Source organism: Squalius cephalus (genome assembly GCF_949319135.1).
Source record: "Squalius cephalus genome assembly, chromosome: 11".
NCBI classification, from domain to species: domain Eukaryota; kingdom Metazoa; phylum Chordata; class Actinopteri; order Cypriniformes; family Leuciscidae; genus Squalius; species Squalius cephalus.
In genome coordinates, this window is record NC_137132.1 from 2,647,667 (window position 1) to 2,663,293 (window position 15,627).

The 15,627-nt window shown below is 35.1% G+C and overlaps 1 protein-coding gene across 6 annotated transcripts in view; it reads right to left on the reverse strand.

Annotated features, from left to right (window-relative positions):
• The window catches only part of LOC307167413 (NACHT, LRR and PYD domains-containing protein 3-like), a 146,364-nt gene that overhangs the window by 13,181 nt on the left and 117,556 nt on the right, over positions 1-15,627 (reverse strand). For 2 of the 6 annotated variants that reach the window (XM_079886497.1, XM_079886494.1), the window contains 8 exons: positions 14,591-14,638; positions 13,665-13,778; positions 11,737-11,850; positions 10,240-10,353; positions 6,867-6,980; positions 4,686-4,781; positions 2,768-4,495; positions 269-349 (listed from right to left, as the gene is read on the reverse strand). In XM_079886497.1, the coding sequence (XP_079742623.1) occupies positions 269-349; positions 2,768-4,495; positions 4,686-4,781; positions 6,867-6,980; positions 10,240-10,353; positions 11,737-11,850; positions 13,665-13,732 (2,315 nt within the window). In that variant the 5' untranslated portion in view covers positions 13,733-13,778; positions 14,591-14,638. The remainder of the gene's footprint in view (positions 1-268; positions 350-2,767; positions 4,496-4,685; positions 4,782-6,866; positions 6,981-10,239; positions 10,354-11,736; positions 11,851-13,664; positions 13,779-14,590; positions 14,639-15,627) is intronic. The other 4 variants (XM_079886498.1, XM_079886496.1, XM_079886495.1 and 1 more) reach the window with 3 other exon arrangements.

Here is a 15,627-nt window from a genome sequence, read left to right on the forward strand (position 1 = left end):
ATTATATATATAGATAGATAGATATATAAATTAAAAAATATATATAAAAGTCTAAATATAAATGTTTACATACATACAATATAATTGTATATATTTGAAAATAAATTTTTCACACAAATGTAAATGTAGTTGTGTATATTACAAATTAGGTCAGAAAGGTGGAGGGTTTAAAATTTGAAATGTGATATATATTTATTTGTTAAACAATTAATTTAGAATTAAGAATTGTAATGTTTTAACAGTGATGATTGTTATCAGTGTTACTTACTCAGCTGATCTAGTTGCTGTAACCACAGGCAGCAGCTTCTGAAGAACTTCATCTGCTGTATTTTGTGCTTTCAGAGTGACACTATTTGAAAATAAAAAACAAGTTAATTATTAAAGGTCCCATGACATGAAATTTTCACTTTCTGAGGTTTTTTAACATTAATATGAGGTTTATAACATTATATCCCCTAGCCTGTATATGGTCCCCAAGTTTCTAGAAATTTCAATCGGTGTAAATCGAGCTTTTGCTATCTTTCTCTGCCTTTGAGAAAATGGAAGCTCAATCGCGCTGATCTTGAATCTCCTCCTTGTGACGTTACAAGGAGGAATGTTACCTCCCCTGTCTCTGCTTTGCCCGCCCAGAGAATATTTTCCGCCCATGAGAAAATGAGCTAGGAAGTAGGAACGCGCGCACGCGCGATTTTAGTTAGTCCACGAGAGATATCATGGCTTTTGAGCGAGCGAAGCATAACAATTGCTCAATAATTGGATGTACAAATGAACACCGAAGGGTTAATACAGAGCTGGGCTTGCTGAACGTCTGAAACTAAAGTCTGGATCACTCTCTTTGGCTCAGCTACACACCTCGGACAAGTAAGTCAACTAATGATATATAAGTGTGTTGCTTTACTGTTTATGGTTGCCTAGACTGTTACACGTAGAATGTGGCTGTCACATTAGCTATGCAGCTATGCAGTTTATGTGTGTGAATACACACACTGTAACGCGAGTGTTGTACACTTCTTTGTTATTTGGATAACCGTTTTCCTGTTGGTTATACGGCGCGCGCGATATCCGCATTTCAAGATCGCAGAGCTTGATGATGTAATTGTAATAAGATAAATTACAGATTACAGATCTCTCATGAAAAGGCAACAGTAGATTAGCGTTAGCTACATGATAATAACTGTAAACCATCCGAATAAAGTACCGTATCCAGACATAATATTTTAAACTAACCATTCGGAAACGTCCTGCTGGAACCGCTGAGTTGTTGCTTCTCCATCCGGATCAGATTCTGGGTCAAACTGAAATGCTTGAACGACTGCGTGTCTTCGTGCCATTGCTATATCCAACGTAAACATGCACGGACCGGTACCGTTGCGCAAGATGGTCAAGGCCACACCCACCCTCCACCTTGCGCCGCCTTTCTCCTCCTCATTAGCATTTAAAGCTACAGACACCGAAACGGCCTGTCTGAAGGAAGCTCATTCCGGGACTGGCTTGTAGTGGCTATAATTCTGCACCGAGGCTGAATTTTTGAAAAGAGATTTCAGATACAGTACTAGGGACCACTAAGGCCTATATTAAAGCCTACAAAAAGTAGCATGTCATGGGACCTTTAATGCTAATAATAATAATTAATATCATAAATAAATAAATAAAACACTACATACCTTATTAAACACCCTCATATATTTTGTTAAATTATGCACAGCTTTATAAAGGGTAGGCAAAAAAGTTTAGTATCTAACTGTAGAAGCTACTAAACATATTCGGCCAACACATTTGTTAATTCTTTTTATTGTGAATGTTGCTGTGGCACGTCTATTAGTCTGCTGCATTTACACTACAACACTTAGTGCACAGGTCTATTTTGACATACCAGATTTTTTTTGTCCCATGCGTTGTTATGGTTATTACTTTGTCAACCATCGCTATTTCAGGTGTGACTCGCAGAACAAGAATTTAACGGATTCACTCCCACAATCAGACATCCCACCTCTCCCGGAAGTTCTGTGTCTCCCATATATTGATATTGGGTGCTCCTCAAACGGAAGGCTACATCCTAGTGAGATTGTGTCTTTCCTAGTCCAGTCCTTCTGAGGCGTGTAGGCTTGAATTCTCAGCATTAAACACTAGAGTGAGACGGTGTAGTAGGTGCGCATGGTTCCGTCACACATGTTCCCACCCCCCAGAATTACAGCACTAAAATTGTTTTAAAATCTTTATATTAAGTGGCTTTTTCATTAATGCAATACAGTGAATGACAGCTTTGTGTGTCTCCCAGTAGCTTACATTTTTGCCAGTTTAGTGTTAAGTGATTTTTACACCAAAACAAAATATAACATATATGCCTTCATCTCCAAAAACAATATTTTTTTCTTATAAATTCATACTGAACTCAAATAAGCTCAATGCCGACTCACTTTCCATCAGTTTTTTCCTGAATTGGAAGGTGTGCAAAGGATTGTGGGAGAATGAAGGACACGAAGGATACAATTGATGCATCCTTCAAAGGGATCTGAATTAAGGATGCGAAACGAAGGCTGCCATCAAAGGATCCTTCAAATTGAGATAGCCTTCACAGGTGCTTAAAAATGTGGCACCCGATATTTGCAGCCTTACTAGGACTTAATTCCGTTTGAGAAGCACCCGCAAATTATGTACAATATCCCAGAAATCAATCTTTGCCCTGTGATTTAAAAACCTCTGATCTCTTAGTTTGTCTCTGTTCATAATGTTTTAGACTGTAATGATTGTTCTCAATGTTACTTACTGTTCATTTTCAGCTCCAATTAAGTTGTACAACTTAAACTCATGCATTGTCTGCTCTGAGGTCAACAACACAAAAACTAAAGCAGACCACTGGGATGAGGAGAGTTTCACATTACGCAATCCTCCACGGCTCATATGAGGTTGAGCTTCATTTACTAGTGAAAGATCACCCAGTTCATTCAGACAGTGAAACAGATTGATGTATTTATCTGGAGAGGGATTGTCACTGATCTTTTCTTTAATACAGTGAATTGTTTTCTCATTGTTGTGAGAGCTGTTTGCTGTCTGTGTCTTTAGTTCTTGTAAGAGACTCTGATTAGACTCGACTGACAGACCCAGAAGGAAACGAAGGAAAAGGTCCAGATGCCCATTTTTACTGTCTAAAGCCTCATCCACAGCTCTCTGATGGAGATCAGATAGTGACATTTTGTCTCCATTAATTGGTTTGGTAACCTGGTCAAACACATTGATGTTATTGTTGATAAAGGAGAGATGCACATATAGAGCTGCTAGATGTTCCTGAATGCTCAGATGAACAAAGCAGAAAACTTTCCCCTGAGACAAGCCCAACTCCTCTCTGAAGATCTGAGTGCACAATCCTGAGTAAACTGATGCTTCTGTCTCATCAATGCCGCACTCTCTCAGGTCTTCCTCATAGAAGATCAGGTGGCCTTTCACAAGCTGCTGATAAGCCAGTTTCCCCAGTTTGACAATCATGTCTTCATCTTTCACTTTCTTCTCATAGTCCTTCTCATGTTTGATGTTGGTCTGAATGAGCAGGAAGTGCGTGTACATTTGAGTGAGAGTCTTGGGAATCTCTCCTCTCTCTGCTTCACTCAACATCTTCTCTAGAACAGTGGCTGAGATCCAGCAGAACACTGGGATGTGGCACATAATAAAGAGGCTCCTTGATAACTTCAGGTGTGAGATGATCCTGTCGGCCAGACTCTGATCACTGATTCTCTTCCTGAAGTATTCCTGTTTCTGTGGGTCACTGAAGCCTCGTACCTCTGTCACTCGATGGACACACTCAGAGGGGACGAGATCCGCTGCTGCTGGTCTGGAGGTGATCCAGATGAGAGCAGAGGGAAGCAGATTCCCCACAATGAGGTTCGTCAGCAGCTCGTCCACTGAGGCTGATTCAGTCACATCACACAACCTCACATCGCTCTGAAAATCCAGAGACAGACGACACTCATCCAGACCATCAAAGATGAATGAAACTTTATACTTATTACTGGATATGTCCATTTCTTTGGTTTCAGGGAAAAAGACATGAAGAAGATCTGAAAGACTGAGTGTTTTGTCCTTCATCAAGTTGAGCTCTCTGAAAGGAAGTGGAAATATGAGCTGGACGTCCTGATTCTCTTTCCCTTCAGCCCAGTCCAGGATGAACTTCTGCACAGAGACTGTTTTTCCAATGCCAGCGACTCCCTTTGTCAGCACAGTTCTGATGGGTTTGTCTTGTCCAGGTAAAGGTCTAAAGATGTCACTGCATTTGATTGGTGTGTCCTCCATTTCTGCTCTCCTGGACTGTGTCTCAATCTGTCTCACCTCATGCTCATAACTGATCTCTCCACTTTCACTCTCTGTGATGTAGAGCTCTGTGTAGATCTCGTTCAGGAGTGTTGGGTTTCCCTGCTTTGATATTCCCTCATACAAACACTCAAACTTCTTTCTCAGATTTGATATCAACGTGTTGAAGACTTCAGGAAGTTCAGAGTCATGGCTGTAAGATGAAAATAACAGATTATTACAAATGTTATTGAAGTAAAAAGCCATAAATTACAAAATGGATTACTTGTTTGTTCTATTAAGGGACACAGAACAGCATTGGGTTTCTTTCAATTATTAGTCTTGAGTGATGTGCATTGCAACACCTAAAATTAAGCAAAAACAACAAAAGTCCTATATTTTACCTGAAAACAGGATACATGCTTTCATTAAAGTCTTGTGGTTGAATCACAGGCTTGAACACAGGTCTGTTTTTAACTGGTCTGGATGGAAGATTTGACCTTAAATCAGAATGAAGAGGGTAAAAAAAAAAAATAAAAAAAATCAGACACACTGATATTGATGTAATTGTGTCATTAACTGAGTAACTTACCAACAGCTTTTACAGAGTGTAAATGCACTGCTGTATATTAATAACAATTGCTGTATAAAAATAACAATCCAAAATCAGATCGCACTGCATTGTAATAGGGGTGAATCGTGTCGCAACTGCGTCATATGTATCTTTAATGTCTCGTATCGTTTGCCATGCTTCGACTGAACTGTTTTAGAACCATTATTGTACCTGATCTGATCTTGTATACATAACACCAAATTTGCTGTTGTGCTTTTAACTACTCCCATAGTGTATGATTGCAGAAAAAAAATATGTTTTTACTGGACATTGATAGACCAACAGATTTTGTGTGAAAAATATTCAAAATCTTATTTATTTATTTATTATTTACCCCACAGACACAGAGCATAAAACCAGCATATTTATACAAATACTTCAGTTAAAATAATATGTTTTTAATAATGTCTACGTTAACACTTGTTCAGAACAATCACTTTAGCAAAGATTATGTTGTACTACTTTTGGTTTATTTTAATTAATTAAAGAATTAATTTTGTTCAATAAATATACTGTCTTTAAAATGTTCATTTTAAAAATACAGAAACAAAATGATTTTAAAAAAGTAAAGATTCTGAAAGCATTGAATATCCCATAATAATTTACTATAGCAATCAAATATGTTAAAAGTAAATAGATTTTATTATATGAAGTGAATAAAAAAATATTTTTAAACATGATGGTTTCATTATAAATGTGGTGATTATCTCTAAGGTGGACACCCAACTTAATATATGATATTTACCATCTGAATTTAACCATGTCATGTCAAAAAAATGAAAAAAAGTCAGCCAACTGTTTCTTATGTTAATTTTTGTGCATTTCGTCCCAACAGCAGATCCTAGGGATGGTAATATTCTCCAATTTGCCACGGTATTAAAGATAAAACTATTTATTTATATATAATTATTAGTAGACTAGATGTGCTATACTTTTATTATTCAGAAAGTGACCAATAATTTGTGACCAGTATTTTATATGTAGATTGATTTCTCATCTCTAAACCTGTAGGCCGCGACCCACTTTATTACGATTGTAATTAAGGTTAAGACGACTACAGTGACATACAGGATTTGTTATTCTGCATGCGCAAGCCAATTATTACTGATGTGCAAACAAATCGTGTAAGTGCGCTCTTGGCTCACTGATCGCTTTAACATTGTATTTCTTCATGAACACAGTTCTATTCTATTGGTTGAGCAGATTTGGTGTGTTTAATACTTCATAATGGATCCGTATCGTATGCAGTCCTTTGGCATCTCCTTGTGGTCTTGCTTGGTATGGCAGGTTGACTTGAGCTTATTTAAGCTACAATATATATGAGCAGAGAAAGTACTTTTAAGTTGTAAATAATGTCTGAGAATTATGTTTGCAAAAAAGAAAACTGAGGGTATAAATCTATCTTGCAGTATTGATTTGGAGAGGAGGGGGGCCTTGTAGTAAAAAAGGTTGGGATCCACTGACATAGTAGAAAATAGATTAACAAGGCAGAGGTAGAGCTGCATCCTCCACCAAATAATTACAAATACAATGTTTGGAAACACACGTTAAACAATTCAGAAGCACAAGTTAATTTCTGATTTTCTGTCTAAAAATCAATGTCATCCAAATGTCCCTGTGCATCATCAAAAGCGGTTGTGAAGAAAAGTGTTGAGCTGAATTTTTGTGCCACCTGTTGTACCTAGGGTTGGTTACAGAAACCATATATGACCGGCATGTAACGAACCAAATCAGAACTAAGATTTCGGCACCTCATTTGGGTGCCACTTAAATGCCTGAGCTGTCAAGCTGGCGGCAAGGGACTGTCTTTGAGTGAGTCCTTAAACCGTTCATTCACCTAACATTCAAAAACACATTTCATTCTAACATAAATGTGGGTGTAGAAAAGAAGAACTCTTTTAAAAAAAAACTGTTCTAATACAAAAATCTAATACTATAAACACATCTTTTATAGAAATGTTATTCTGAGTACCTGACATAAGGCCGTTTGTCTCCACTCTTAAAATATAGTGGCTGATCCATAGAGCAGTTACTCTTCATAGACACACAGCTGGACTCTGGGTTTGAGCTCTTCTGCTGGACTGAACTGTAACAGAGAACAGATTCAGTTTTACCCTTTAGATTACTGTGTTCATTCTGTATGATAGGAACCATATTAATATAAACATTCATCTTGCATAAAAAAGCACTGAGGAAACTTTATGATTTTTTTCTTTAATATTTTATGTTAGCATTAAAGGCTCATTATGTAAGTTTCACCACTAAATATCACTTATTCAAAACAAAGGCGTAACTTAACGACACCGTGAATGAGTTAGGAATCATGGGAGTTGTCGTCTTTAGTTCTATTTAATAAGTTTAATAATTAGGTTAATGGTGATAGTGGCACCAGCTGCTGCTGTTAATGTGGCGTATTCAAATGACTTAGACAGTCCATTTACATTTACACAGTTTAAATGCATATTGCTTGTTGTGCACAGTTGCCCTAAAGATGCTGGTGAGGCAGTGGCACCAGGGCTTGGGCCCGTCATCACTGCTTCCAGCTATATTTATTATAAATATTAGTGTCAGAGTTGTGTCTCATTGTGCTTCCCTGTGAACTAGTTTTCCTTAGTTGTCTGATAAGTCATTATGTTCACCTGTCATCTAGAAATGTTAATAGAAATGTTAAAGAAATGTTTAGCACCATAAATGTCTTCACTGTCTTTTTAAAAAATTGATTACACATTTACAAAGTGAGTCAGAGAGCATAACTATATCATTAGTCACACCACACTTAATAACATCCAAAAAAGGCAAGATTTCAAATGGAATGTACTCCAAGATGTAAATCAGGACAGCACTAAACTCGGGATTTAACATATTCTTCAAAAACAGGATATTTTCTAAAACGAAGGAACAACTATATTTAATTGTCTTTCAATGAAAAATAATCACATTCTCCAAAAATGTTGAGGTAAATTCACAATATATATTTGTATGAGAGATTCGGTGGATGAATACATTGATTAATTATCCGAAATTGATTCCTTCAAGGTTCCTTGAATTGATAAATTTTCCCAAATGAATCAGGTAATTATGATTAATACTAATTCATCATTTTAACCCTTCAAGCTTAACTTTACCTGTATTCTAATACAGGGTTTTTTAGTCTTTTTCAGTTTTTAAGTCAATGAATGATTTTCTTTTTCTTTGTGTTTTTGGTTGCCTGATTATCATTAATGACATGCTTATATGAGGCTGTTGTCACTTTAAGACCATATAAATGTATCTAATATAAAGATAATTTAATTTTTTTTTTTTTTGACATATAACGTGTGTATTTGACCAGTCTGACCGAACTGAATTCAGCACAAGTGCGCTTTGGATGTGCACCACAGAAATCCTCCTGCCAGTACCGAATTCAGTTCAAACATGTCCTGCTCTTTATTCTCATTCATCCAGTGTTTCTTTGCTGCTCTATGGTGTTTAACCTGTTAAGCTGCAACCCCACTTTTGAAAAATCCCCAGAAATGACATACCCAAACTGAAACAGATACAGTTCATGAACCCTTTGTACTAAAAGCACAAGTATGGTCTCATTTGAAAGCTGACACCTGGCAGTTTATTGTAAATGTAGAATTAATTATTATCATAATGACAAAAATTGTTATAAATAGCTTCAAAGTTTTGTAAAGTTATTAGAAATTATTTTTTATGAAACATCCTCATGAAAATAAAATTGAAGTTGGCACTGGAGCAATCTAGAAATGCACTACAGCTAAAGCCACATGTCTAAACATTTTATGTTTAAAATCTGAAGATAACAAGTCCAAAACTCTGTATTTAGTTAAATGTTTTTCAAGACCATGTCAGTTGACTTTATTTTGATTTGACGCTAAGATGCTTCTGATGTTTATTGTCATCTTCTAACCATCTATCCAGTATATTGTCTCTATTGTTTTGTGGTGCAAACGAGCCCCATTCAGTCTCAGTCTCCCCATGCACACATTCACACCTCTCCAGCCTGGTTATGGCTCGAAATATGCATTTCTTTTGTCTGCATTATAGTTACTAACGACTGGCTATTCACAGGCTATTCATAGGGTTTCAGTCCCTAATTTCTTTTCTCAAAGTTCACCTCACATTTTAAATAAAGAATAAAGAACATTCTTGAATAAAGAAACTTTCAGTAAGCATTCAAAAAAACATAAAAGTATAACTTCTAGGTTGCAGGTGCACCTAGGGCTAGCTAGCATGTTAGCTTAGCACACCATCAATACACGACCATTTATGAGATTAAAACCATGTTTGTGCTCCAAACTTACTTTTATAACGCAAGTGGAGTATTTTAAATAATCTTCTGTGATCTAATTTGGCTTCAGATAAAAAAATCAGACAGAAAATATACTATTGTATACTGTTCTGCACAATGATAGTCTATATAGATTAGCATTACATTATAAATATAATCTATTATTATGAAAATACCTGGCATGTCTTGAAAAACACAGGTAACTCAAATATCATTGCAATCATGTTTATTATCTTCAAAACATCTTTATCTGCATTTAACAGCGCGAACTCTGTAGCTTTGTGTGTATCAGTGACGTCCTGGAATGTCACATGATCATGGCTCTTCTTCATGTTCCATATATGGACAATTATTGTGCATATAGCGCCCTCAGGCTGTTGGTATGGATTGAAAACACAGTATCAGAGTATGCAAGCGCTCATAATGATTACATCGACGCATTTGGGTATAAATTCAATAAATATTATTCCTGTCTATAGAAATATGATGTGAATCTATGAGAATATATCAATATTTCTCCAAATCTGCACATTTTTGAGCTAAAGCCCTGAGGGACGTTGTTTTGTGTATCGCTGTCATGACGACAGCACGGGAGTTTTTTATGAATGAAAGCGGCTGAATCGCATAATTCATATCAAAGGTATCGACTCATTTTTTCATTTCATAACTCCTGACACAAATTAAGAAATAACTGTCGCTATAAGTTTCTCAGAATACAATAGTGGTCAAATACTGAAACTTGAGTCTTATATCTTTTTAATGATGTATAGTTTGTCGAAGTATAACATTAAATCTGATAGTAACTTTGAGCTATATATAAAAAAAAACGCTTCAGTGCGCCGACGCACTGGTGAGGCTTAACAGGTTAAGCAGTCCTGCGCTGTATGCATACATTTACAAACAGAAAAACTATGTCGAAAAAATCTCCATCTATTGACATCGTCATATCGCCCAGCCCTCCTCCGCACCTCCTCTTTAAAAAAAACCCCTGTTCTTATACAAAAATCTAATGATATAAGCACATCTTTTATAGAAATGTTATTCTGAGTACCTGACATAAGGCCGTTTGTCTCCACTCTTAAAATATAGTGGCTGATCCATAGAGCCATTACTCTTCATAGACACACAGCTGGACTCTGGGTTTGAGCTCTTCTGCTGGACCGAACTGGAACAGAGAACAGATTCAGTTTAATTCTTTACATTAAAATGGTTCCTATCATACAGAATGAACACATTAATCTAAACACATTCATATTACATCAAAAAGCACTTTGAGGAAACTTTGATATTTTTCTTTAATATGTTATATAATATGTTATGTTAGTATTAAAGGCTCATTATGTAAGTTTTGCCGATTATAATCACTTATTTAAAACAAAGGCGTAACTTAACACCGTGAATGCGTTAGGAATCATGGGAGTTGTCGTCTTTAGTTCTATTTAATTAGTTATATCAACCGGGGCTTGGGCCCGTCATCGCTGCTTCCAGCTATATTTATTATAAATAGTTGTGTCTCATTGTGCTCCCCTGTGAACTAGTTTTTCTGAGTTTTCTGAGTGGTCTGATAAGTTATTATGTTCACCTGTCATCTAGAAATGTTAATAGAAATGTTAAAGAAATGTTTAGCACCATAAATGTCTTCACTGTCTTTTTAAAATATTGATTGCACATTTACAAAGTGAGTCAGAGAGCATAACTATATCATTAGTCACACCACACTTAATAACATCCAAAAAAGGCAAGATTTCAAATGGAATGTACTCCAAGATGTAAATCAGGACAGCACTAAACTCGGGATTTAACATATTCTTCAAAAACAGGATATTTTCTAAAACAAAGGAATAAATGATTATTTTTCATTGAAAGATAATTAAATACATTCTCCAAAAATGTTGAGGTAAATTCACAATATATATTTGTATGAGAGATTCGGTGGATGAATACATGATTAATTATCCGAAATTGATTCCTTCAAGGTTCCTTGAATTGATACATTTTCCCAAATGAATCAAGTAATTACGATTAATACTAATTCATCATTTTAACCCTTCAAGCTTAACTTTACCTGTATTCTAATACAGGGTTTTTTAGTCTTTGTGTTTTCGGTTGCTTGATTATCATTAATGACATGCTTATATGAGGCTGTTGTCACTTTAAGACCATATAAATGGATCTAATATAATGATAATTTAAAAAAAATTGACACATAAATGTGTGTATTTGACCGGTCTGACCGAACTGAATTCAGCACAAGTGCGCTTTGGATGTGCACCACAGAAAGCCTCCTGCCAGTACCGAATTCAGTTCAAACATGTCTCGCTCTTTATTCTCATTCATCCAGTGTTTCTTTGCTGCTCTATGGTGTTTAAGCAGTCCTGCGCTGTATGCATACATTTACAAACAGAAAAACTATGTAGAAAAATCTCCATCTATTGACATTGTCATATCGCCCAGCCCTCCTCCGCACCTCCTCTTAAAAAAAAACCTGTACTAATACAAAAAATCTAATAGTATACTATGAGCACATATTTTATAGAAATGTTATTACCTGATACAAGGCCATTTGTCTCCACTCTTAAAATATAGTGGCTGATCCATAGAGTCGGTACTCTTCATAGACACACAGCTGAACTCTGGGTTTGAGCTCTTCTGCTGGACCAAACTGGAACAGAGAACAGATTCAGTTTAATTCTTTATTTTAATATGGTTCCTATTATACAGAATGAACACATTCATCTAAACACATTCATCGTACATAAAAAAGCACTTTGAGGAAACTTTGATATTTTTCTTTAATATTTTATGTTAGTATTAAAGCCTCATTAATTAAGTTTCGCCGCTTATGATTGCTTATTTAAAACAAAGACGTAGCTTTACGACACCGTGAATGAGAGGAATCATGGCAGTTGTCGTCTTTAGTTCTATTTAATTTGTTTAATAATTAGGTTAATGGTGATAGTGGCACCAGCTGCTGCTGTTAATGTGGCGTATTCAAATGACTTTGACAGTCCATTTCCATTTACACAGTTTAAATGCATTGCCTGTTGTGCACATTTGGCAGTGGCACCAGGGCTTGGGCCCATCATCGCTGCTTCCAGCTATATTTATTATAAAAATTAGTGTCAAAGTTGTGTGATAAGTCATTATGTTCACCTGTTATCTAGAAACGAAGGTAATAGAAATGTTATAGAAATGTTAACAACATAAAATGACTACTGTCTTTTTAAAAAATGTATTGAAAATTTACAAAGAGAGCATAACTATATCATTAGTCACACCACACTTAATAACATCCAAAAAAAGCAAGATTTCAAATGGAATGGACTGCAAGATGTAAATCAGGACAGCACTAAACTGGGGATTCAGTATATTCTTCAAAAACAGGATATTTTATAAAACTCAGGAATAACTATGATTATTTTTCATTTAAAGCCAATTAAAGACATTCTCCAAAAAATGAAATCACAATATAGTAAAAAAGTTTTTCAAGAGTTTCAATACAGGAAGAACAAACTGAAATCTCTTCTGTAAAAAATTCCACTATGGATATTTCATAAACAGGATTTTGTAACCTTTGGGCCAACAGGGAATGTCAGAAAGAAATTTAAAGAAACCTCAACATCACCAAAGGCTATATCACTGAAAATCACCAACAATACTTTTGTTAGCCTACCCAGTTGAACCCACAAGAATTTTCTTTGCTGTATCGCCCAGCCCTACCCACTACCGTGCCCAGAATATCAATCTGATCAATATTGAATTATTATGGTTTATGGACAAAACGGTGATAATTTAATAGAACTGACAGATATTTGTATGAGAGATTTGGTGGACGAATACATTGATTAAATATCTGAAATTGATTCCTTCAAGGTTCCTTGAATTGATACATCTTCCCAAATGAATCAGGTAATTACGATTAATACTAATTAATCATTTTAACCTGTCGAGCTAAAATTTCCCTTTATTCTAATACAGAGGTTTTCAAAGTCGTTGAATGATTTTATTTTTCTTTGTTTTCTGTTGTTTGATAAACAATGACGTGCTTGTATGAGGTTGCTGTCACTTTAAGACCTTATACATGTATCATTTCATTTTGACACATAAATGTGTGTATTTGACCGGTCCGGCCAAACTGAATTCAGCACGTGTGCACTTTGGATGTGCACCACAGAAAGCCTCCTGCCAGTACAGAATTCAGTTCTCTGTCGCAGTTTATTGTGCTTTTAATAACTCAAACACGTTCCGCTTTTTCTTCTCATTCATCCAGTGTTTCTTTGCTGCTCTATTGGTGTTTAAGCAGTCCTGCGCTGCATGGATACATTTACAAACAGAAAAACTATGTAGACAAATCTCCATCTATTGACATCGTCATATCGCCCAGCCCTCCTCCGCACCTCCTCTTAAAAAAACATGTTCTAATACAAAAATCTAATACTATAAGCAAATATTTTATAGAAATGTTATTCTGAGTACCTGCTATAAGGCCTTTTGTCTCCACTCTTAAAATATCGTGGCTCATCCATAGAGCGGTTACTCTTCATAGACACACAGCTGGACTCTGGGTTTGAGCTCTTCTGCTGGACTGAACTGGAACAGAGAACAGATTCAGTTTAATCCTTTAGATTATTGTGTTCATTCTTTATAATAGGAACCATATTAATATAAACACATTCATCTTTCATCAAAAAGCACTTTGAGGAACCTTTATGATATTTTTATTTAATATTTCATGTTAGTATAAAGGCACATTATTGAAGTTTTGCCGCTAAAGATCCCATATACAAAACAAAGGCACAGATTAAACAGTGGAAAGCAATCATGTTCATAGATGAGGTAATGTATTAAAGTTTTATTAATGTTCCTGTGGTATGAAGCAGGGCATGCCGAGAGACTGAGACATTATACGCTTCTGTTTTTATTATGCTTATATGCCGCTGCCACTCCTGTTGTTTTGTCGTTTATGATTATTTTACGATTAAACTTACATTTAAAAGGTGCAATAAGTTAATATCACCAAAACAAACATGCCCCCAACCCAAAAGGGTAACACCAGTGTTTCCAATTGGGGGTATCACCTAATTTAACGTCTTTATCCTTGTTGCTGAGTTATATATTAATTTTGTGACACGGAGCTATTTTGGTTATATTTAAATAAAATTAGTTTATAATTTTTTTTTTTTATTTGGGGCAATTTGTCCTGCATTTTACATAGGCCTACAAACATAGTTCAATAAACACTATGGATTCATAGTTGAATCCTAATAGCAAATATAAAGAAATTAATATTTCACAAGTAGTAAAAAAGCTCATTTGTGTGTGATTGCATTTTTAAGTCTTAATTTCCCTTGACGAAGTGTGAGATCATGCGCCGCAAACCCACACATTTTTTAAAAACATACCAAGCATAGGTCTGCCTGTTAAATGCAAGAGGCTCTCCAAATATAGAGCTGAATGAAAGAAGGAAAAAAAAAAAAAAAAAAAGGTTATTAGTGGGTCTGTCCAGTAACTAATTATGCATATACACTACCGGTCAAAAGTTTTAGATCGGTAAGATTTTTTATGTTTTTAAAAGAAGTATCTTCTGCTCACAAAGGCTGCATTTATTTGATTAAAAATACAAACAAAAACAGTAATATTGTGAAATATTATTATAATGTAAATCAGCTGTTTTCTATGTGAATATATAGTAAAGTGTAATTTATTCCTGTGATCAAAGCTGAATTTTCAGCATCATTACTCCAGTCTTCAGTGTCACATGATCCTTCAGAAATCAGTATAATATGATGAGTTGATGATCAATAAACATTTATGATTATAATCAGTGTTGAAAACAATTATTTACATTTTTATTTCATGATGCTATGATGAATAGAAAGTTCAAAAGAACAGCATTTATCTGAAATGGAAAGCTTTTGTAACATTAAACACTATCGTTCAAAAGTTTGGAGTCAGTAAGAATTTTAATTTTATTTTTGGGGGAAATAAATAAAATAAATCAATACTTTTATTCATCAAGGATGAGTTAAACTGATCAAAAGTTACAGTAAAGACATTTATAATTTTTCTAAAATATTCTATTTTAAATAAATGTTGTTCTTTTGAACTTTCTATTCATCAAATAATTTTGAAAAAAAAATTGTACACAACTGTTTTCAACATTGAAAATAATAATGAATGTTTCATGACCATCAAATCATCATATTATACTGATTTCTGAAGGATCATGTGACACTTGAAGACTGGAGTAATGATGCTGAAAATTCAGCTTTGATCACAGGAATAAATTACACTTTACTGCATATTCACATAGAAAACAGCTGTTTTAAATTGTAATAATATTTCACAATATTACTGTATTTGTTTGTATTTTTAATCAAATAAATGCAGCCTTGGTGAGCAGAAGAGACTTCTTTTAAAAACATGATAAATCTTACCG